The sequence below is a fragment of the Quercus robur genome, chromosome 2, assembly GCF_932294415.1.
Source record: "Quercus robur chromosome 2, dhQueRobu3.1, whole genome shotgun sequence".
Classification (NCBI taxonomy): domain Eukaryota; kingdom Viridiplantae; phylum Streptophyta; class Magnoliopsida; order Fagales; family Fagaceae; genus Quercus; species Quercus robur.
The window spans coordinates 49,753,507-49,775,114 of record NC_065535.1 but is presented as its reverse complement, the minus strand read 5'-3'; the positions used below and the strand labels follow the sequence as shown (position 1 = coordinate 49,775,114).

General features: G+C 36.8%; 1 protein-coding gene across 2 annotated transcripts; it reads right to left on the bottom strand.

The window, feature by feature from the left end:
- Positions 1-9,326: 9,326 nt before the first annotated feature.
- LOC126713862 (PR5-like receptor kinase) lies at positions 9,327-21,258 on the bottom strand. Of its 2 annotated transcripts, none has more exons than XM_050413763.1 (3): positions 20,384-21,258; positions 10,684-10,719; positions 9,327-10,595 (listed from the first exon to the last, which is right to left on the bottom strand). In XM_050413763.1, the coding sequence occupies exons 1-3, from the start codon at positions 21,174-21,176 to the stop codon at positions 9,490-9,492; spliced, it is 1,935 nt and encodes a 644-aa protein (XP_050269720.1). In that variant the 5' UTR covers positions 21,177-21,258; the 3' UTR covers positions 9,327-9,489. The 2 variants fall into 2 exon arrangements, with proteins under 2 accessions (XP_050269720.1, XP_050269721.1); XM_050413764.1 differs by lacking the exon at positions 20,384-21,258 and adding an exon at positions 13,076-13,982.
- Positions 21,259-21,608: the final 350 nt, after the last annotated feature.

Genomic DNA, 21,608 nt, shown 5'->3' with positions numbered 1-21,608 from the left:
ATAGGCAAAATTGTGGAAACTTCAAATCCTAAATAAGATAAAGGTTTTTGGGTGGAGAGCCTGCCAAGATGGCCTACCAACACGGATGAATTTGGTTCACCGAAGAATTATTGAAGATGGTAGATGTGAATTTTGTAAACTGGCTCCTGAATCAGTGCTTCGTGTGTTGTGGGAATGTGGGGTGGCGCAGGATATATGGGTTGGATGTCCAGGTCAGTTGCAAAAGGGTGTGAGGGTCCAAGCATATTTTATGCAGTTGGTTTAAGAATTACTAAATAGGTTGTCCAGTGAAGAGCAGGAACTATTCTGGGTTCAATGCTGGATAGTTTGGAATCAAAGGAATTCAGCACTACATGGAGGAAAATTACAGGACCCAACTCGGCTGATTAAATGAGCAAGGGACTACCTGGATGAGTACAAGGAAACGCAAGTACAGTTGGCTATTCCGGCAACCATTTTGTATGTGCAGGCATGGAGACCACTGTCAGATTTGGCCTACAAACTAAACTTTGATGCGGCTGTGAACACAAATTTGTCAGTCTTCGGTGCCATTATTCCAAATGATTAGGGAGATGTTATGGTCGCTTTGTCTGCTAGAGGACCTTCAGTGGCGAATAGTGAGGATGCCGAAGTGCTACTGTGTCGGAAATCTCTTGAGTTTGCAATGGATGCTGGGTTCATGGAGCTGGTGATTAGGGAGACAATGCTATTGTCATGAAGTCAATTTTATCTCCACGAGCTAACAGGTCTAGACTAGGACATATTTATGAGGATGTTCGCTACTTAGTTGCAGGTCTTAGGGGTATGTCAGTTAGCTTCGTCAAATGTTGTGCTAATTTTGTTGCTCATTCCTTGGCTCGTTATGCTAGTTAATTAGACGAGGATATTGTATGGTTGGAAGAATCACCACCACCAGCCCTTGAGGCATTGTATTTGGATTCTAATTCTCTAAATGAATGAATGATGCTTGCTTTGTTTTCAAAAAAAAAAATAAATAAATAAAAAATTGAAGTTTAAATACGGGTTGGAATGACTTAAATGCTTAGACAATCATTGGAATTTGAGCCAAGATGAAATAAGAGGGTTAAAGTTTATCGATTTTGTAATAGAATGGAATTAATAACATTGACGTTGATAAGTAGTTAGCTGCAATAAGGCCTCTTTAAAAAGATCTGTGGCCTTGGCAGTCCATTCTTATTTGTCCACGAATTTGGGTCTGTTAAGACTTGATATGTAGTCTGCCAAAAATAAAAAAAGAGTGGCGTTATTACACACAAATTATTTTATATGGTTTTACACACATCCTAAGTAACAAATGAAATCATGACTTGCAAAAAATTTTAACAAAAAAAAAAAATTCATGAACAACATGATACAACAATACTAGAGTACAAGGGGTTTGGACCAACTGGGCCTCAACCTAATAACTCTACGTGAACCAAAAATGTAGAAAGTAAACCTTCATTGATGCAAGGATATTGCAACCAAGTCATTTCTAGCCTCATCATTGTTATCCATCTCATCTTCATTTCGCTATGACAACCCATAATGAAACCATACAGAATAATAATCCTTTACCATTTCAGAATTAAAAATTTCTTTACAAATTCTTGAATATCGTTATGGAGTTTGCATTGAAACATAAACATTCCTATATGGTTCCATCTGTAGGTCCTTTTGCCATGAAATTCTAATTATTTGGTCCACGGTGGGACCTTAAAGTGAGAGCACAAAATTATAATTATTGGATCTATATTAAGAATTTAAGATAACAAAGTAAGACCAGTGAGAAACTGTACTCTCATCAACTTTCACGGTCAGAAGTGAAACATATCATGTATAATTGAAGACATAAAAATAGAAGATTCTATTAAGGACATATTTTATGTAATAGGCTAATCCTTTGACAAAATGCACTTTACTTGTAATTGGGTAGGTCTAGGATGAGTTTAGTATTTTAAGAAACAAGAGTTCAAGTCAAGTGTTAAAGCCATGAAGATCTAACCAAGAAACAAGTGAAGAAAGAGTTGTTCACTAAATCTCGACAGAAGTCTCAACAGAATCCTTTCTATCGAGAATTAATGTTAAGCTCGACACATGCTGTTTCAATCGAGAATTACGAAATTAGATTTTTTAGATTTGATTGCATGCAGATTCTTGGATATTTGTGTAGGGTTTCTTTTCTCACAACCCTAGATATATATATAAGGATTATTTTAAAGACCATCGCACATGCATTGAGTGACCTAGTGCCTTATTCTCTTTGAAAGAAGCTACTGCATTTTTACGCCAAAGGGTTTCGTCACCAAGGAGCTTCCTGATCTTCATTATGCATGAAGTGAAGAACTTTGCAGCCAACAACCTTTTTCAAGTTACTGGAGTTAATCACGTACTAGGATCTGTGCATCATTGGTTAGTCACGTACTGGGATTCGTGCATTAAACGGAAAGAGTGCCAATACAATATCAAATCCAATTAGGTATTGGAGTGAAGATTCAATTGTAGGTTGGTAATTTGGGATAGGCCAAGGGTAGTTGGTAAGATTCCTTTCAATTGTAATCACTTAATTATTGATTGGTGGATTCTTGAGAGTGATGACCTTAAAATCACCTGGTGGAGTTTTTGCCTTGGTGGTTTTCCCCATTTGTAAACAAATCACTGTGTCAAATTTAATTTCCACTGCATTTAGTTTAGTTGATGATTTGTTTGTGCTACCATGCCATTGCATGTAATTGAACCTAATTAATTAACTTGGGTAATTAATTAATTTGCAAGGGGTCAATACATTTTTGCCCTATCAAGTGGTATCAGAGCAAGCACACTTTGATTAGGTTTTAATCATTGCTGTGTGATCCATTGACCCCTGTTGTCATGGATAAAGGACAGTCTCTAATTATTCCACCTTTATTTGATGGCACTAACTATGCATACTGGAAAGTACACATGAGAGTTTTCTTGTAGTCTTTAAATGAGAAAGTGTGGTAAGCTGTGGAGATTGGTTGGACTAAGCCAAAGGAAGTGTCGGCTGATTGGGATGATGCAAAGATCAAAGCGGCAAACTTCAACAGTAGAGCATCGAATGCCATTTTTAGTGCGGTCACGAATGAGGAGTTTAAGAAAATATCCTCGACTGAAACTCCAAAGGAAGCATGGACCATTCTCCAGACGACCTATAAAGGAACTAAGGTTGTTAAAGATTCCAAGCTTTAAAGGCTTACTACAATTTTTGAGGAGATCAAGTTGGAGGAGGATGAGTCATTCGATAAGTTTTATACTAAACTCAAGGACATAGTCAACTCAACCTTTAATTTTGGGGAAACTATTCTTGAACCCAAGGTCATAAGAAAGGTGCTAAGGTCTCTACCTAAAAGATTCTATACCAAGATCACTACCATTGAAGAATCAAAGGATATTGACTCTATTCCTTTGACAGAGTTGATTGGAAATTTGCAGACCTAGGAACTAGGGTTGACAAGACTTGGGAAAGCAAGCAAAGGAAAAATGTGGCACGGAAGGCCAAAAGTAATGAAAAGGATGAATCCTCTAAAGATGAGGATTCAAAGATGAAATCCTACATCGCTAGACAATTCAAGAAGTTCATCAAGAATGCCAAGGTGAAAGGATTAGATAAGGACCGATGGCTAGGAAATATGTCTCAGTCCAAGGGTCAGAACAAAGGGAAGAAAGACTCTAAAGACGATGGTCAATACACCGTTCCCTTTGGTTCTAAATGTTTTGGCTGTTATGGTTTTAGGCATATGAAATAGGAATGCCTAACATATCTCAAGGCTACTGGAAAAAGCAAGGCACTTGCTGCAATCTTGAGTGACACTGAAGCTGAAATTGAGTCCAATGACAGTGATGATGAGGGAATTCTAAATGCCTTCACTGCTACAGTCGATCCTCCTAAAGGGATTATGGAAGTTGCTGATAAAGAAAAAGACTTGGTGGAGTCAAAATTTGAAAAGATGGATGAGTAGGATGACATCCATACAGCCTATGCAAAATTATACAAGGTTTTGGAAAAGCATGAGAAACTGTATAGGCTGGCCACCAAAAAGCTGAGTGATGTGGAACTTGATCGAGAAGAGTTCTCCACAAAGTTTGATGAAGCAAATCAAACCATTGGAGTTTTGCGGTTCAAGAACAACTTCCTTGCTGAAAGGACAAAGAAGCTTGAAACAGAGTTGTTCCAAGTCAGAGCTCAACTGGAAAGGACTTCCAGTGCAAAGCTAGACGAGATGCTAAGATTTCAGAAATTTGCTTTTGACAAGATTGGATTGGGGTACGAATTCTCTATATCTCCTAATATTGCCTTTTCTAGTAAAACTGTGTTTGTCTCACCTGCTAATGATGATATTTCAGAGAATGTTGATAAGAAAACTGAAATAGCTAGTGAGAACATAGATAAGGGAAAATCTATTCTAGGAGCATCCCCTAAGGTTGAAAAGAAAGAGACTAGAAACCTTAGGACTAAGGAAGACAATAATAAAAAGTCTCAACAAAAGAAGTCGCATTTCTCTCATCACTACGGAGCTTCAGGGCACACTCGTCCAAATTGTTATAAGTGGTTAGCCACTCAAGAAAGCAATAGTATGCTCTCATCTGGAAACCAGAATCAATTTCCCTCCTCTCTTGCTCCTCTGGGAGATCTTCTTAAGGCCATTATGTTCCTTTTGAACCTTAATGGATTCAATTCTTCCCCCTCACCTCAAGATCAAAGGTTTGCAAAAAGGAAATGTCCTTCCTTCAATTCCAATGTGTGGAAGGAAAAAGACTCCAAGTGATTAAGTCACTTTCTTTCTCTTTTGTTCTTGCATGTCCCGTTTATTTGTTTTTAAGCTTTTGAGTCAGTCTAGTTTTATGCTTTGTGTGTTTTCTTTCATGTTTTTGTTTTGGCTGTTTTCAGTTTTGATTTATTTGTTTTTCATATAAATAAAAAAATAAATTGAAAAATCAGAAAAATACAAAAACAGTGTGTGTTGTGTATATTGGTACTTATGTACCCTAATTGGCCTTTGAAACAGAATTTCTTAACTTTGTATCTCTTGTAGCTTAGATGAGCATCTCAATGCACAACTAAGCAAGTGAGATTTGTGGCTTGTGCTTATGATGAGTACGATTAAGATGATCTCTTATATCTTATGCTCATATCACTCTTTTGGACGGGAAGGACTAGAAAATCCTAAGAGAAAGGCATAAATAACCATCTCACTACTAAAACCTGCCAATCATGAATAACATTTGTGTGCTTAGGTACAGCAGAATTGGGATGTTTTAGCTTACATAAATGGGTATTTCTTCTCTCCCTTATATGCCCATGCATGCTATGCTTAAAAGAAAAAAAATTGCAAAGAAAAAAAAAATAAAAGCAAAAAGATTAAAATGCTTTTAATATGATTGTAAGTGTGTTTCTAGGAGATGTGGGAGTTATAGGATGTATCTCGAAGGTGATAGTCCCTATCAACCAATTATGATTGTGTGTGGGTGTTTTTGATTTTCTCATGTCTCAAATCTTCACAATATGAGACACTTATGCACTCTTACTATGTTTCACACACAACACGCAAATTCTTTGCTACTCTTGATACATGTGCAGGTACAATGTGATTTGGCCATCACAAGAAATACATGTATTGATAAATGCTCACTAAACTGTCTTAACTTGTTTTTGAAATATAAAATTGGTTAGACTTGTTAGTGTGTGTGTGTGTGTGTTGGATGTATGAATGCCTTGCATATATGCTGAGAGATGTTTTGAGAGTTTAACATATTGTTTGGATCTTTAGCTGAGTTGCTTGCTTGTTGCTTTTATCTCCTTGTGTTTTTCCTCCTTGAAAACTCCTTTTCTTCAAGCTCGACAGCTTGTCAACAGATCCTCGACAGTTTCCATTTCTATTAAGCTTTCTTTCTTCAGTCTTAATAAAACCTCGATAGATCTTCGATCCATCGAGGAATTTTCCTGTGCTCTCTACCTTCTCGATAGAATCTTAATAGATCTTCGATCCATCGAGATTTCTGGGTCACTTCTTTATAAAAGTTAAACAGTTTCTTGATTTAACGAGAATTATGGGTTTCATCTCGATAGAAGCTCGACAGCTTCCTCGATCCATTGAGCCAAATTTCTTTGCTCACTGTCTGCTTGATAGATTCTCGATCCATTGAGACCTTTCTTTTACGGTCAACAGATCCTTGATAGCACCTCGACAGATTCACTTCTGTTGAGATTTAAAGCTCGACAGATCCTCGATAGAAACTTCGATCCATCGAGCTACGATTCTTATTTAAAGGTGAGCCGCGATTCAAATTTCATTTTTCACTCTTTTTCTTGATAGAAATCTCTCTCTCTCTCGACCTAAACTTTTCACTCTCACTTGATTCTTTACACCCAAGTGATTTTCGGCCTAGATCTTGCTCCAAACACTTGGTAAGTGTTCTAATCCTCTTTCTTTTCATGCATTTCATGCATTTAGACCTAAGTTTTGGGGTTTTTCAAAATTTTTGGGGGGTTTTTGAGTTTATCTTGAAATTTTTGGGTTGGGTGTTATGATGTTGTTGCTATATGATCATGCATTGCATTCCATTAGCATTATAACAATGTTTCATGCATTTGTTAGATGTGTGCTTGATTATTGATGTGAGTACTGTTAGGTTTGGATGGGGTTTTACCAATGATGCTCTTAAATTTTCATGTCATATGTTCATGCACTTTTCATGCATATGTACTTCTGATTTTCTCTTTTTTATGGTCTGAGATTGTGATCCTATTCTGTCTTTTCTCTCTCTCTTGAATAGAACCTCTCTATGGCACCCAAACAGAGAAAATCCATTCTGGCTTGGAACCCTCTTCAAGATTTCAGGTCATCCTCTTCGCCTCTTCCTTCTGTTCCATCTCACATCCGGTTCCTGATGAGAAGGCCAAGACGGACTTCTTTGAGAACTTCCAGGCCCGTGGCATTCATCCGGAACGCCAGGTCATTTTGTTGGATTTTTCCAACATTACGCCACCCGATGTCATTTGGACTCGGGGATGGGAATCTCTATGTGAGAAACCCGTGTGTTGTCCTGTCGTGTTTATACAGGAGTTCTACTCCAACATACACGGCATCGATACCTCTGTGCCTCAGTTCGCTACGTGATTCAGAGGTACACGTATAGTAGTTACCCCGGATCTTGTTGCCGAGGTACTACGTGTCCCTAGGGTAGCGCATCCTGACTACCCTAGCTATGATCGTCTATGGACTGTGTCCAGAGATGAGCTTATCTCTCACTTATGTGAGACTCCTATATGGGGTGGTAAGCTAAACACTCCATGCTCAGGTTTTGCAAAATGCTCGAGATTCCTTAACATGGTGATGACATTCACTCTTACACCATTGTTTTACTATAACTCCATCACTGAGTCGTGTGCTCTTTTCTTCTTTCTTTGATGGAGGATTTTACCATTGATTTTCCCTCTCATTTCATCACATCTATTATTGGTGTTTATCAGGATGCCGCTACTCGTGATAAGCTTATCTTTCCTTCGACTATCACACGGACCCTTTAGCACTTCTCCTTTTCCGTTCCTTTCTCCCCTCTCTTCACTATCATGGGTGCCATCAGCGCTGGTTCTGTTCGGCAGAGTGAGGCTTAGCTTCAGTCGAAGCGGCCACGCGTTGAGATAACCGATCTCGCGTCTCTTGCAGCTCCACCATCTTTGGCTTCGTCTTCTTCTACCCCTTTTACCTCTATGACTGGTGGTGTGATCCTCGAGGCCATTATGGAGCAGCTCCAGAGGATGCAGGTTGACTTTGGTGGTCGTCTAGACTATCTCACTGATGAGATGTGTCAGATGAACACCCGAGTGGGTCGCATTGCTCGCTAGCAGGCTCGCATGGCTGGTTTTGCACCCTCTCCTTCTTTGGAGCATCCTGCAGCTTCTCATTCTGAGGACGACGATGATGATGATGAAGATGATAAGGATGGTGCTAGCTCTTCCAATGATGACAAGATGACGACCTCTCAGTGACTTACCCTTTGTTATTTGTGACAAAAAGGGGAAGTAGTTTTGGTTTTGAGAGTAGTATTGTACTTAGGGGGAGAGTTAGTATAGGTCATTTTTGATAGGGGGAGTGTTCATAGTTTTTGAGGAATGTAGTGAGGACTTAATGCATTTTCTTCTTTTATTACATGTGATGTTTCTTCAATATCTTTATACGCACGTTTCTTTATGTACGCAATCTTTATTTTTGTTTCACATATGATGCCTTGATGAGTTTTGTTTAAGTGTTTCAGAAAGACAGGTTGTGAAAGTCTATCTTGCCATGAACTCTCTTCTTGCAAAGTTTTTCAAGAGTTTGTAGTAGGGATAGATTTATTTTGTAATACAACAAGTGATTATGAGTTTAGTGATTTAAGACTTCTCTCATGATTATTTGTTTTGTTGTGGTTTTGTCATGGATTGCTAAAGAGGGAGTTTGTTAGATTGTTAAGGACATATTTTATGTAATTGGCTAATCTTTTAACAAAATGCACTTTACTTGTAATTGGGTAGATCTAGGATGGGTTTAGTACTTCAAGAAACAAGGGTTCAAGTCAAGTGTTAAAACCATGAAGATCTGACCAAGAAACAAGTGAAGAAAGAGCTGTTCACTAAAGCTCGTTAAAAGTCTCGACAAACTCCTTTCTATCGAGAATTAATGTTGAAGCTCGACATATGCTGTTTTTGTTGACAATTATGAAATTAAAATTTTCAGATTTGATTGCATGCAGATTCTTGTATATTTGTGTAGGGTTTCTTTTATCACAACCTTAGACATATATAAGGATTATTTTAAAGACCGTCGCACATGCATCGAGTGACCTAGTGCCTTATTCTCTCTAAAAGAAGCTACTATGTTTTTACGCCAAAGGGTTTTGTAACCAAAGAGCTTCCTGATCTTCATTGTGCCTGAAGTGAAGAACTTTGTAGCCAACAACCTTCTTCAAGTTACTGGAGTTAGTCACATACTGGGATCCGTGTATCATTGGTTAGTCACATACTGGGATTCGTGCATTAAACAGAAAGAGTGCCACTACAAGATCAAGTCCAATTGGGTATTGGAGTGAATATTCAACTGTAGGTTGGTAATTGGTGATAGACCAAGGGTAGTTGGTAAGATTCCTTTTACTTGTAATTACTTGATTATTGATTAGTGGATTCTTGGGAGTGGTGACTTTAAAATCACCCGGTGGGGTTTTTGCCTTGGTGGTTTTCCCTATTCGTAAACAAATCACTGTGTCAAATTTAATTTCCGTTGCATTTAGTTTAGTTGGTGATTTGTTTGTGTTACCGCGCCATTGCATGTAATTGAACCTAATTAATTAACTTGGGTAATTAATTAATTTACAAGGGGTCAATACATTTTTGCCCTATCAGATTCAATATATGAAATGACTAATAAAAAATGTTTCTCTTTTTCCCACCCAAGACTGGATCCTAACCTTTTCTTTTGAATTAATTTTGGCTCATGAAGTTGTTGAAGACTCCATTGGTGACACTTTAGGCGAACACAAGAAAGGCTTTGGGGGTATTTGTAAGGAATGAAGAGTTCCTTCTAACATCTCTACCACCTTATTCATGGATGGTCGATCAGTTGGATTTGTCTGAATGCACCATAAACTCACCAGGATCATCTTACTTGATGTCTCTTTTTCCTCTGTGATGACCCCACGTGTTCTTCCATCCAAATCTAGTTCAAGATCCTTATAAATCCAATCTGGAAAATATTTTTCACTGCTGTTAGACACTCCAGCATCAAAATTCTTTCTTCCTCCAACCATTTCAAGAATCAGCATTCCATAACTATAGACATCAGACTTGTGAGAGACTCCTCCAAAGCTCCGACTAAATACTTCTGGGGCAATGTACCCTGCTGTTCCTCTCATGCCATTCATTGATACAATGCTATCTTTTCTTTGGCATAGTTTAGCAAGGCCAAAATCAGAGATTTTTGGGTTGAAATCTTCATCTAAAAGAATATTTTGAGGCTTTATGTCAAAATGCAAAATCCTTGTGCTACAACCTCGATGTAAATACTCTAGTCCACGAGCAATGTCAACTGCAATTTTGTACAATGTTTTCCATTCCAAGCGACAATTTGTTGCTGAAGATTCTCGATGATATATGAATTTATCTAGAGATCCATTGGGCATAAATTCATATATTAGAGCTCGCTTGTTCTTTTCATAACTGAAACCTAAAAGAGTGACTATATTAACATGAGAAGTCCTACAAATGCTAGCAACTTCATTAATAAAATCTTCTCCATTGCCTTTGGATTCACTTAGAACTTTTACTGCCACGAGCTTACCATCTGGCAGCTTTCCTTTGTATACACTGCTATATCCTCCTTGGCCTAGTTTGTTTATGAATGAGTTGGTCATCTTCTTGATCTCTGCATAACTATAGTGCTTGGGAGCAAGTGAACCATAATTCAATATAAATGCCTTGACATTTTCATCATTTTTCCTTGCTGTCCTCCTAAAGATCAATGCCTTACTCAATTGTTCTCTTCTAAGGCAGCATATTATGATAAAGACTACTATAGTCCCAAGCACAGCAGCCGTAATGCCTGTTGTTAAAGAAAGGAAACTTTGTCATGTGCAACCAATGATAACCCAGTTTTCATCTAACAAATTTTTCATGATAATACTACATACCTATGACAATTTTACGCTTCAGCTTGGAAGATGATCCTATAGTACAAACATAATATCAGTGTGAGTGCATAGGAAGTGATTGTTAATACGTAATACTATTAAGTGTCAAGGAAGTAAACCACAAGATTTAACCCAGAAAACAAAGAGATATTGCAACTCAGACAGCTAGAGGATTGAGTCATATAGAAATAATGGAAGAGGAGAAGTACGGACTGCCAACAATATTGGCAAGGTAGTTAGCCTTTTCCAAATACATTTTTTAATCCTTGAAGTCAAATAATCTTGAACTAACTTGATTGTTCATCAACTTTGTCAATTTTATTTTGAATTGGTTTGAAAATATTAACAGACTAAAATTGTAATTAGTACTTATTATTATTATTATTATTATAATATAGAAAAGGTTAGAAATAGCTTATAACACTCATAAACAGAGATAAACATGTTAATTATTCAAATTAAAAAAAAAAAAATCATTGCAATGTGTGTGGGATTATATACTTTATTTAAATGTATTGAAAAGTTTTATCAAGAACATCCAAATAGATACTAAGTTGCACGGACACGGACACAGGTACGGATACGGGGGTACGGCAATTTTTAAAAAATAAGGGTACGACATGGCATGGGTACGACAATTAAATAATTAATTAAATTTTATATTTAGGCATATTATTTAGGGATTTACTAGCATGTGCCTTTAAGGGCATATATTAGTAAACAATTTTAGGAATTTTTTTATGGAAAACGAAAAAATAATTCACTGTTTTGACAGCTTTTTCAATTTTCCATAAATTTTTTTTCAAAATAGATAATTAATGTGTGCCCTAAGGGCACACATTAACTAGACCCTGTTATTTAATATTTTTAGACATAAAATACGTTTATGTTTAGAATTTTAAAAATACAATATTTACAATAAACCACAAGTGAAGGAATCAATTAAAGCCAAAAAGAAGAAGTGAAGGAATGAGAAAAAGAAAAAAAAAAAAAAAAGGAAAGAGAAAAAAGAAAGATAGACACGTGATGACTCTAAAATAGCAAAAGATATACAACAAGTGCATTAAATTGCCACACCACTCCCACCTAATCATCTGACATCATTGACTAAATAGTTAGATATGAACGTTTGAAAGATACAAAGCTAAAAGCACACATTTGTAATGCATTAGCAATGAAGAAACCAAAGACGCAGGAAAAAAGAAGGAGAATAAAGATGACGTAGCGGCAGTTACAATGGAGAGGAATGAGATCTAAATTAGAAAAGGGTTTAGAAGGGGAAAAAAAAATTGAAAGATTTGGAGCACATATCTCAGTCATTAGGCACCAAGTCAGTGAGTCACAGACCCATTTTTCTCATCTTCTTCTTCCTTTTCTTTTTCTTTTTTCTTCTTGTTTGTACCGGTCCACAACCTCCTTACCGTGTTGGAGAAGCGACAAAAAAAAAAAAAAACCACTCGGACACCGGAGTCCGGCGAGTCTTACCGATATTGGTGTCCGACAGGCATGTTGGTGCAACCTAGAATAGATAGAGACCAAAATTGATAGACAGGGTTGATTAGCATTTTCAAATGGGAGTAGGCGAAAATTTCGCACTCTAATGGACTAAATTGATAGACAATTGAGTTCTATCAAGATTCAAGAGCACCCAAATACACAAAACAAAATTCATAGACGGTTGATAATTGGTATTCGGTCAAGGAACAGGTGTATACGTTGAAAAATCCAAATACTAGAAAAGGTTAATCAGTTTTGTAATCCCAGATTAAGCCAAGCACAATATGGTCCACAGTGCTACAGCATATAATTGCTGCTAGAGGACGTTAGTGTCTACAGTGTAATCCTTAATAAATGTTATCCCACAACTTGACTTGGTTTTGATCTTATCTAATTATTAAATTAATGATTGTTCCAAAAGATTAAGTTATTGAGATATGATAAATTTAATTATTTAATCACATACTTCTAACACAAATCATCCATTTATTTAATATTCTTGCAAAGAGAACCAAGGAATCAGTCCATCATTGACCGGAGGAAAATATTTACTTATTCTTGAATTGAAGGGAGCAACTTTTCTGATGCCAGGTCTCATGGACTTATGTATGATGTTCAAAAATATGATGGATGCTATATTTGCTGGAAAACAAGATCGGAGTTTTTCCTAAACGTTTGATCTTAATCTTCTAGTCTGATGAAAACAATGTTAGTTGTAGTTAGGCTAGCTGCTGAGGAGCACTTATTACCAGTAAAGCGCTCACGCTAAAGTAAAAATATGAGAGAAGCAGAAGGCAGCTACCAATATAGATGCTAGTAACTGAGCATCTAAACGGCATAGAAAACTAGACAAGAAATGAAATAAGAACGAATGACAGCAAAAATTCATGCTTACTTGATGATGATACAGGTCCAGCACACCCGGATACAAAAGTCCCGTTTTGACAGTGGCAAGCAAATGCACTTGTGTTTGGGTCAGAACCACAAAGCCCTCCGGCCCCTAGGCATGTATCACACTGGGGATTACTTGCATTCCAAGTCAACATGAAGCCGCCATCAATAGCTGCTATTACTGCATCTTGAGTTGTAGCAATCGCAGTTGTTGGTAGCAGAATTGGAACATTGACCCAGTAGTTGCATGCGCCGATTGAGTTACTAATTGAGGATAAATCCGGAGAGTAGATGTTCGGGGACTAGTAATTGAAAAAATTTGTATTGTTTATGGTGCAGTTAAACTGAAGAACGCTAGTACTGACCAGAGATGTAATAGGAACTAAAGTGACAGGGCATTGATAATAGAGTGTCAGGTTCGCATCTGAAGTATTATAGGAAAATAGGGTGAAATCTATGGTGGTATTAACAAGCACAGAAGGGCAAATCGTGTCCCAGTAATCCGTCCTAGCAAGTAGCAACCCTGAGAGTCCGCAATGTTTTATTGACCTCAAGGACTCTGTAGTTCATGTTTGAGATATTGATTCGCGGGGCATCATTGCTGCAATCTAACTGAAAACTTGGGTGACCACAATATTCTGGCCGATTCAATCCCCAAAAAGGATAACCGAGGTTGGTAAAGCCGCTACAATTTAACGGTGCGCTGCAGTTGAGGTATTGCTCATCTTCTGCGCGCAAGGTTGTTGGACAATGGATTAAGGTTATGGCTATTATCATCATGGACAGAGTGATGGCTGGGAAGAGATGGGGATGCATCTTGAGAGAGAGGATTGAAGAGATATTGCGAGCAATTGGGTTGAAAAAGAAGACGGTGGAAATGTTACGATTTTTATTTCTTATCAAACATTTTAACCCTATATATATATATATATATACACTATTTCTTATCAAACATCATGGTGGGCATTGAAAAATGGGAGGGTTAAAAATTTCAAAGAGAAGCTTCTGTTTGGAACCTGACCACTACGGGTCAATTCAGTCTTAGGTGACCTAGTCCAGTTTATGTTGATAGATCTAAATATTTATAAGCGGTCCCTGCACGATATCTAGATTGCCTACCCAAGTCAGATCTCTCTCTCTCTCTCTCTCTCTCTCTCTCTCTCTATATATATATATATATACACACACAACTAGGCTGCAACCATTTTAAGCTAAGTCAAAAATATCAGCCGCCTTTAAAAACAAAAAACTCACCTAAACTCTAATATTTTTTTTTTTCTTTTTTCTTTTTTTCACGTCTAACAAATACATCCTCGTCATATTACACATACTATGATCAAAGTCAACAAGGTTAGACTCAAATGACTGGCGTTCCATGCTTATTACTTTTTAATCCTCCTAACAATGTGGTTTAATTCCAGAGGAAACATGAAATTGGTTGTATTGCTTGATAGGTCCAGGAGGGGAATATGGCAAAGTAATATGGGGGATTTTGGAGTTTGCTAAATGGAAAAACTGGAAGATATAGAGAATAATAAATAATATGAAGGGAAGAAGCATTCACATTAAATATTAATAATATGAAGGGCAGCCAAAATGGCCAAATCGGCCATTTACCACTTATGGCGGAAATTATTAGCAACATACCACTGTTTGCAAAATAAATAGCAAAATGCCAATTTTTTGAAACTCGAGTTCATGAAACTCGAGTTTGCTATTTAAATAGAGTTTTAAACACTCGAGTTTCATAAAAAAAATTGTGCTGACGTGGATTTTTTATTGAAAAAATGACACGTGGAACTTGAGCTTGGACAACCATTTATTACATTTTCATTAATAGATTTGAGTGATACTTAACTTATAGCATGTCAGTGGCAGGACAGTCCACTTATTGACCAAAGGTTTTACTTTTGGTAATAAGTAGTTCTGGTGCCACAACTTGTGCCACAAATAGTCCATGTGGTGAGTTGTGGTTGGTAGAAGGGTGTTCCTACATGGACTCACCATTACTCCTCCACCAACCACAACTTGCCACATTTGCCACATGGGCGAGTTGTGGCACAAGTTGTGGTGTCAGAGTTATTCTTTGGTAATATATTGATCAAATTATAACTAATGTTGTGGCATCTAATAAGAACTTTTAGTCTTGAGAGAGAGAGACGAATGGTTTTACTACCCCTTACAACTTGGGAGGAGTTGCTCACTTGTTTGTATTTATTATATTTTGAAAAGGACATGTCATCTAACCTAAGTAGAAAGTATTGATTTTTTTTAAAAAAAAAAAAAAAAATTTAAAACCAACCTAAGTAGAATTGTTATGTATATTGGCAATAATGTAATTGTGGGGGTTGAAGAAAGGGCACCCTTGACAAGACCGACCTGATCAGGAATAATCAGGCCCAACTAGTTATCAAACTAGGCCCAGCCTAGCTAAGACAACCAAAGTACCCAACGGATTAGAAGAACTGAGGGTTACAACTCGCCTGAGGAGGCCGAGCGACAGTTGCCCCGTGGAAAGGCTAGAAGAGGGCCACAAGAATTACAAGATTGGAAGTCGAAAGCTAACCCAATTAGATCGGGTGGAGAACTTCCAGACTGTAGTTGATCCGTAGGGTATTGGGTTTAATGGATTGGGTAATCCTTGGATGGTGGTCAGCTTTAGGTGAAGCCAAAAATCGTTGAAAAAGTATGAGGAGTGGAGAGATCTCATAAGATCTGGCGAGACTCATCTAAGATCTCGTGAGATCTCGCCAGATTTGGTGGAGATCTTGTTGGATCTGGAGAGATTTTCACCAAATTTGGCAAAGAACTCATAGTGAATTCCTACTAAATCTAACGGATCTCCACCGGATCTAGCTATGTTGGTAGCCGAACTCCGTTGCATCTAGTCGGAAAGGTCATTGAAATGGGTTAAAATTGCCAAATTTGATGTATTTATAGTTGGGTAAGGTTGCTTGGGTTTTGGAGGAGGAGATCCGCCGCTGTTTGGTTTTTGAAGGTTGGGACTCATAGTCAACCGCTGGAGCAGTCAGATTTGGTGGTGACGGGTTGGGTCGGGTTTGGTGGGTGGATTTGGTTTGCGGGTGGCTTGAACAACCCTAGCAGTAAGACCCCAAGAATATCCAAATTACTATACGTGCACAAATGATGTTATGCTATTTTGTGAAGCAAAGGTAGCTGAGATTGAGTCTTTGATGGGCTGCTTGGAAATGTACTGTAGATGGTCTGGTCTATCTATTAGCTTGGACTAGTCAGGTATTTTACTCCTATTTCCTGGAATGAGTAATGTTAACATTGCATGATGGTGAGTTGGGCTTTAAGTCTTTTGAAAGTTTTAACATGGTCATTATAGCAAAGCTAGGTTGGTGGGTTCTTTCCAATAGAGATAGTTTTTGTGTCAAAATTCTAAGAGCCAAGTATAGAGTTCACAATAATTGGCTAAATTCTGGTCCAACAAAAAATGCATCTTGGTCTTAGAGAGGACTGGAAGCTATTAAACCCCTTATGGCAAAAGGTGCAAGCAGACGAATAGGAAATAGTTATAGCATTTGGGTTTGGAATGAGCCATGGATCCTAGATGTTACAGATTTCATTCCTAAGCCTCGAAGAGGCCATGGGGAGACTTAATGCTTAGTGGTTTCTCAAGTAACGAATCAAGATAAAATAGGTTGGGATGTGGCAAAGTTGAAATTTTATTTTGATGAAGCCTCTGTTAAAGCCATATTGAACACACCTAGATGGAATAGTGCCCAGGTGGATGGATGGACCTGGATAAGAAGTAGTTAAGAAGATTGACTGTCAAATCAGTTTATAGAGAATGAACAATGGATGCTAACATAGCCCCTAACCACCCAGTCTTAAAGAAAATTTGGAAGCCAAAGCTCCATGACAGGTTGAAAAATGCACCTCTGGCATACTACAGTGGGTGCCCCTCTCACAAGGGATAGATTGAGCAGGCTATGTCTCATTGAAGAAACTTCTTATGTTTTATGTGACCATAATATTGAATCCCCCATTCATCTTTTTTGGAATTGTCAAGTTACAAGGGCATTATGGTTTGGAAGTGAGTGGAAAGTTAAAACTATATTCTTTCAAAGTTGGGAAGGTCTTATATATGGATTTTGGATCCACCAATGATATTTGGTTTGAATATGGAACGTAAGGAAGCTTTTACTTTGTCTGGAGCCATAATACTAGAATTGATTTGGAAAAATAGGAACCAAGTGTTGTTTGAAAAGAAGACTTTTGAGATTGACAGCCTAGTTGGGAATCTATGCTTGCTAAAAAAAGAACACGGCTGGAGAAGTGAGATCCCACATAACAATTGTGTCTTAAAAATCCACAGCAAATGGTCTCATCCTCCAAAAGGACGTGAAATTTAATTACAACGCTGCAGTGGGCAAAGAGTTCTTAATTGTTGCGGTAGTCGCTAGAGTTTGGAGGGGGGCAATGGTTTTGGCTACATCTAAAGAAGCCGATACCATTATCCCTCTCAAAGTAGGGGTCGAAGCAATACTATGGGCAGTGCAGCTAGCCAAAACCCAGAACTTGGAGAGAATAATTATCGAAAGTGATACCAAAGCTTACATAGAGGCGTTTCAGGGGCTGGGTTAGAGTTGTTCTGGAGGATTATAAGCTGGAGATATATAGTTAGTAATCTAGCGGAGGCTTTTTAGTGTATGTATTTTCAATTGGTTAGTAGGGAAGCTAATAAATCTCCTCATGTTTTGGCTAGGTGGTCTTTGAAGAATAGGCTTTTGGTTTCTTTGATTTAAGTCTAGGCCCCCAAGCTTTTGTTGATGTTATCTTACAGGAGCATTGCTTTGGTTCTAATATGGGCTCCTCCTAAGTTGTATAGTTTTCTGGTTCAATAAAAGTTTTACATATTATGAAAAAAAGAAAGAAGTAATAATAATAAATGGATAGTACGCTAAGACAAAGATAGTTAAATCTAATAGCAAAATTAGCACAACACAACACACAAACTCTTCAAATCTACCTACTATTGTATCAATTGACGACTTCTACTTGTATATCATCAAGGATTTTAGCTTTATTTTTAATTTGGTCCTCAACATTTTATAGCTTTCAATTTAGGCTTTATAGTTTTTAATTTGTTGTCATCTTAGTCTCTGCCGTTATTTCACTTATAATCAATTAGCCATGTAGACCAAAAAAGAAAAAAAAAAAGAAGCGAAAATTTGAAGACCAAATTAAAGATATTTTTGGGGCATAGAGGATTATTGTTTTTGTCAAAATATTCAAACATGATAAGTAAAAGAGTGGCTGCCGACATAAAATTTCAGGGTTTGTTTATCCTACTAGCTTAAGATTTTAATGTTGTGTTTCAACTTTCAACATGCTATATCAACTACTAATCTATAAAATTCTAGAGTATTAGTTATCAGACCCAACCCCAAAAGTTCTCCCCTAAAAAATTATCTATATTGCAAATCAATCTATTGAGACTAAAATGCTAAAAAAATTTCCGTAAAATACTTTACAATGAAACAAACAAAGCATAAATATATCACATTTGTTTAAAGTCAGCCATATATTACTATAGTTAATATAACATATAGAGACTTTACTTGACCAAAAAGCTTAAGTCGATCCATAAGTTTGGATTCAATTATATTATGTTAGCCACTTCCTCTTTTTGTTAATGTCCCATACTTAACTAACACACCACTTTCAATGGAAATAAGTGATGAACTGAAACATCACTTATTAGAACAAATAACCTACCACTAATAGTTCATCCTTTATTAAATTAACTTTCGGTTTTCTTCTAAATAAATTCTATTTTATTTATGTTTCACGTTTCCTACAAATTATTTGATTTGGATATCAATATTTTTGTGGATAATAATTCCTATATATTTTGTGAATTAAGTATGAGTATTTATTTGTCAAATGATTTTTAGGTTAATTGACATTTTCTAGTGTTTTTAATGTGAATGTTTTTAGGGTTCTCACTTCACAATTCACATTCCTTCCCCCACTTAAGATAAATTTAAAAAATAAAGATTTTGTCAATGAATGCCCTAAGAGTATTTGTTTAGGAAATATTTTTAAAAATTTTTATGAAAAATGAAAAAAATAATTTATTTTTTTTGTTTTATATTTCTTATAAAAATAATATCAATTTAAAAAAAAAAATCCATTAACAAATGTCTTAACAACATACGTTAACCGGATCCAAAAGTTTCTCAAAAAAAAAAAAAAAAAAAATTACCGGACCCAAAAAATAAAAACCTCATTAATTATTCAATGTTTCTAAACTTACTAATTGGACCTTGCTGCCCATGGTGGCAACCAGCTCTGCTAATCGTTTCCAATGTCAATATTATACTACTATCAGTTTAAGGAACATAGTAATATACATTGCAAGATAAGCGCGAAGCAAGAAATTGGAAAGCATAATATCAATACTAATGGAGGGATTAAAAAAAGGGTCTAAAAAGCAGTCAGGTCAGACTTTCCAAAGAGCCCAGTGTTTGTTATGGGTACTAGAAAGGGGCTCTGATGTGGTTGAATCTGGAGAAAAATCTTGATTAGAATTTTCAATGCGAATAGAAGAAAATTTTGCACCCAACCAACAGAAAAAATTGATAGACAATTCTACCAAGAACCCAAATAGACAGAACCAAATTGGTAGACAGGGATTAGGATTTTCAATGTGAAAAGGAGAAAAATTCGAACCCAAATAGACGAAATTGATAGAAAATTGAGTTTTATCAATAACACCCAAATAGACAGTACATAATTAAGAGACAGGGATGGCGGTTGGTATGTGGTCAAGGAAGGTTAGGTATATGTATACGTTCGCAAAAATCCGAAGACTAGAAAAGGTTACCTCTTCCTCAAATAAAAAAGAAAAGGTTAGTCAGTTTTGCAATCCCAGATTAAGCCTAACGCAAAAGAATCTTAATCATCGATCCATAAAGAATTAGTCCATCATTGACCAGAGGAAATCGGTACTTAATTCTTGAATTGAAGGAAGCAACTTCTTTTATGCCAGGTCTCATGGACTAGTATGATGGATGATGTTGGAATATACAACGGATCTATACTATATATTCCGGAAAACAAGATCGAAGTTTTTCATAGACGCTTGATCTTAATCCGCTACTCTGATGAAAACTATGTTAGCTGTAGTTTGGCTAGCTGCTGAGGAGCTTTTAATTATTTCCATTAAAGCGCTCAAGCTAGCTACCAATATAGATGCTAGTAACTGAGCATCTAAACGACTTAGACAACTAGATAAGAAATGAAATAAGAATTTATGACAACAAAAATGGATGCTTACTTGTTGATTCAGAGCTACAACCGGATGCAAAAGTTCCGTTTGTACAATGGCAAGCGAATGTACTCGTGGTTGGGTCGGAACCACACAGCCCTCCAGCCTCGAGGCATGTATCACATTGGGAATTATCTGCATCCCACTCTAACATGAAACCGCTTTCAATAGCTGCAATTACTGCATCATAAGTTGCAGTAGTTGGAACTTTTGATAGCAAAATTGGAACATTGACCCAGTAGTTGCATGCTCCGATAGCGTTGCTAATTACCAAAAAAGTCTCAGAGCTCAGGGTATAGTAATTGATGAACTCGGTACTGCTGCTTCTGGAGCAATTAAACTGATAATAGGAGGGAAGAGTTGGAATATTAGCTAGAGGCGTACGGCAATTATAATAGAGTGTCAGGTTCGTATCACTTGAAGTAATATAGGAAAATAAGTTGTTATCAATGGTGGTATTAACGAACGCAGCAGGGCAAATCGGGTCCAAGTAATCCGTCCTAGCAACCTTGAGAGTCCGTGATGAGGTAATGATTTCAAGGACACTGTAATTCATGGTTGTGAGGTTGATCTGCGGAACATCGCTGCTGCAGTTTAACTGAAAACTAGGGTGACCACAATAGTTTGGTCGATTGGATGCCCAGAATGGATAACTGAGGTTCACAAGGTTGCTACAGTTAAATGGTGCCTCACAGGCGAGGTATTTCTTATTATCCGCACGCAAAGATGTTGGACAATGGATTAAGGTTATGGTTACTATAATCAAGAACAAAGTGATGGTTGGGAAGAGATGGGGATGCATTTTGAGAGAGAGAGAAAGAGAGAGAGAGATATTGCAAACAATAGGATTAAAAATGAAGATGGCGGAAATGATATGGTTTTTATTTCTTATCAAACATTTTAACCAAAACCAAAAAAAAAAAAATATATATATATATATATATATATACAGTGGTGGAGCTAGAATTTTAGTTTAGGGGGGCAAGATTAAAAGATAGTATTAAAAAAATTAATACATTAATTGATTATAGTAACAAAGTAAATAAACAATTGTAAACAAATTTAATAAAAAGTAAATGTTGCATATTGTTAAAAAAAATATTAAATGGCATTTCACTGTTTATTTATGGGACAAGTCATTTATGAGATATGAACAAGAAAGACAAATGCCATGAATAATGTAATAGGTAAAAAATAAGGGATATGTTATGTATATAACATTTTCTTAACGGTT

Coding starts and splice junctions, on each gene's coding strand:
- LOC126713862 (XM_050413763.1), bottom strand. CDS start 21,176: ATGCATCCCCATCTCTTCCCAACCATCACTTTGTTCTTGATTATAGTA. Junction 10,720..20,383: donor TTGTAGCTCTGAATCAACAA/GTAAGCATCCAT, acceptor TTTGTACTATAG/GATCATCTTCCAAGCTGAAG. Junction 10,596..10,683: donor GAAGCGTAAAATTGTCATAG/GTATGTAGTATT, acceptor CTTTAACAACAG/GCATTACGGCTGCTGTGCTT.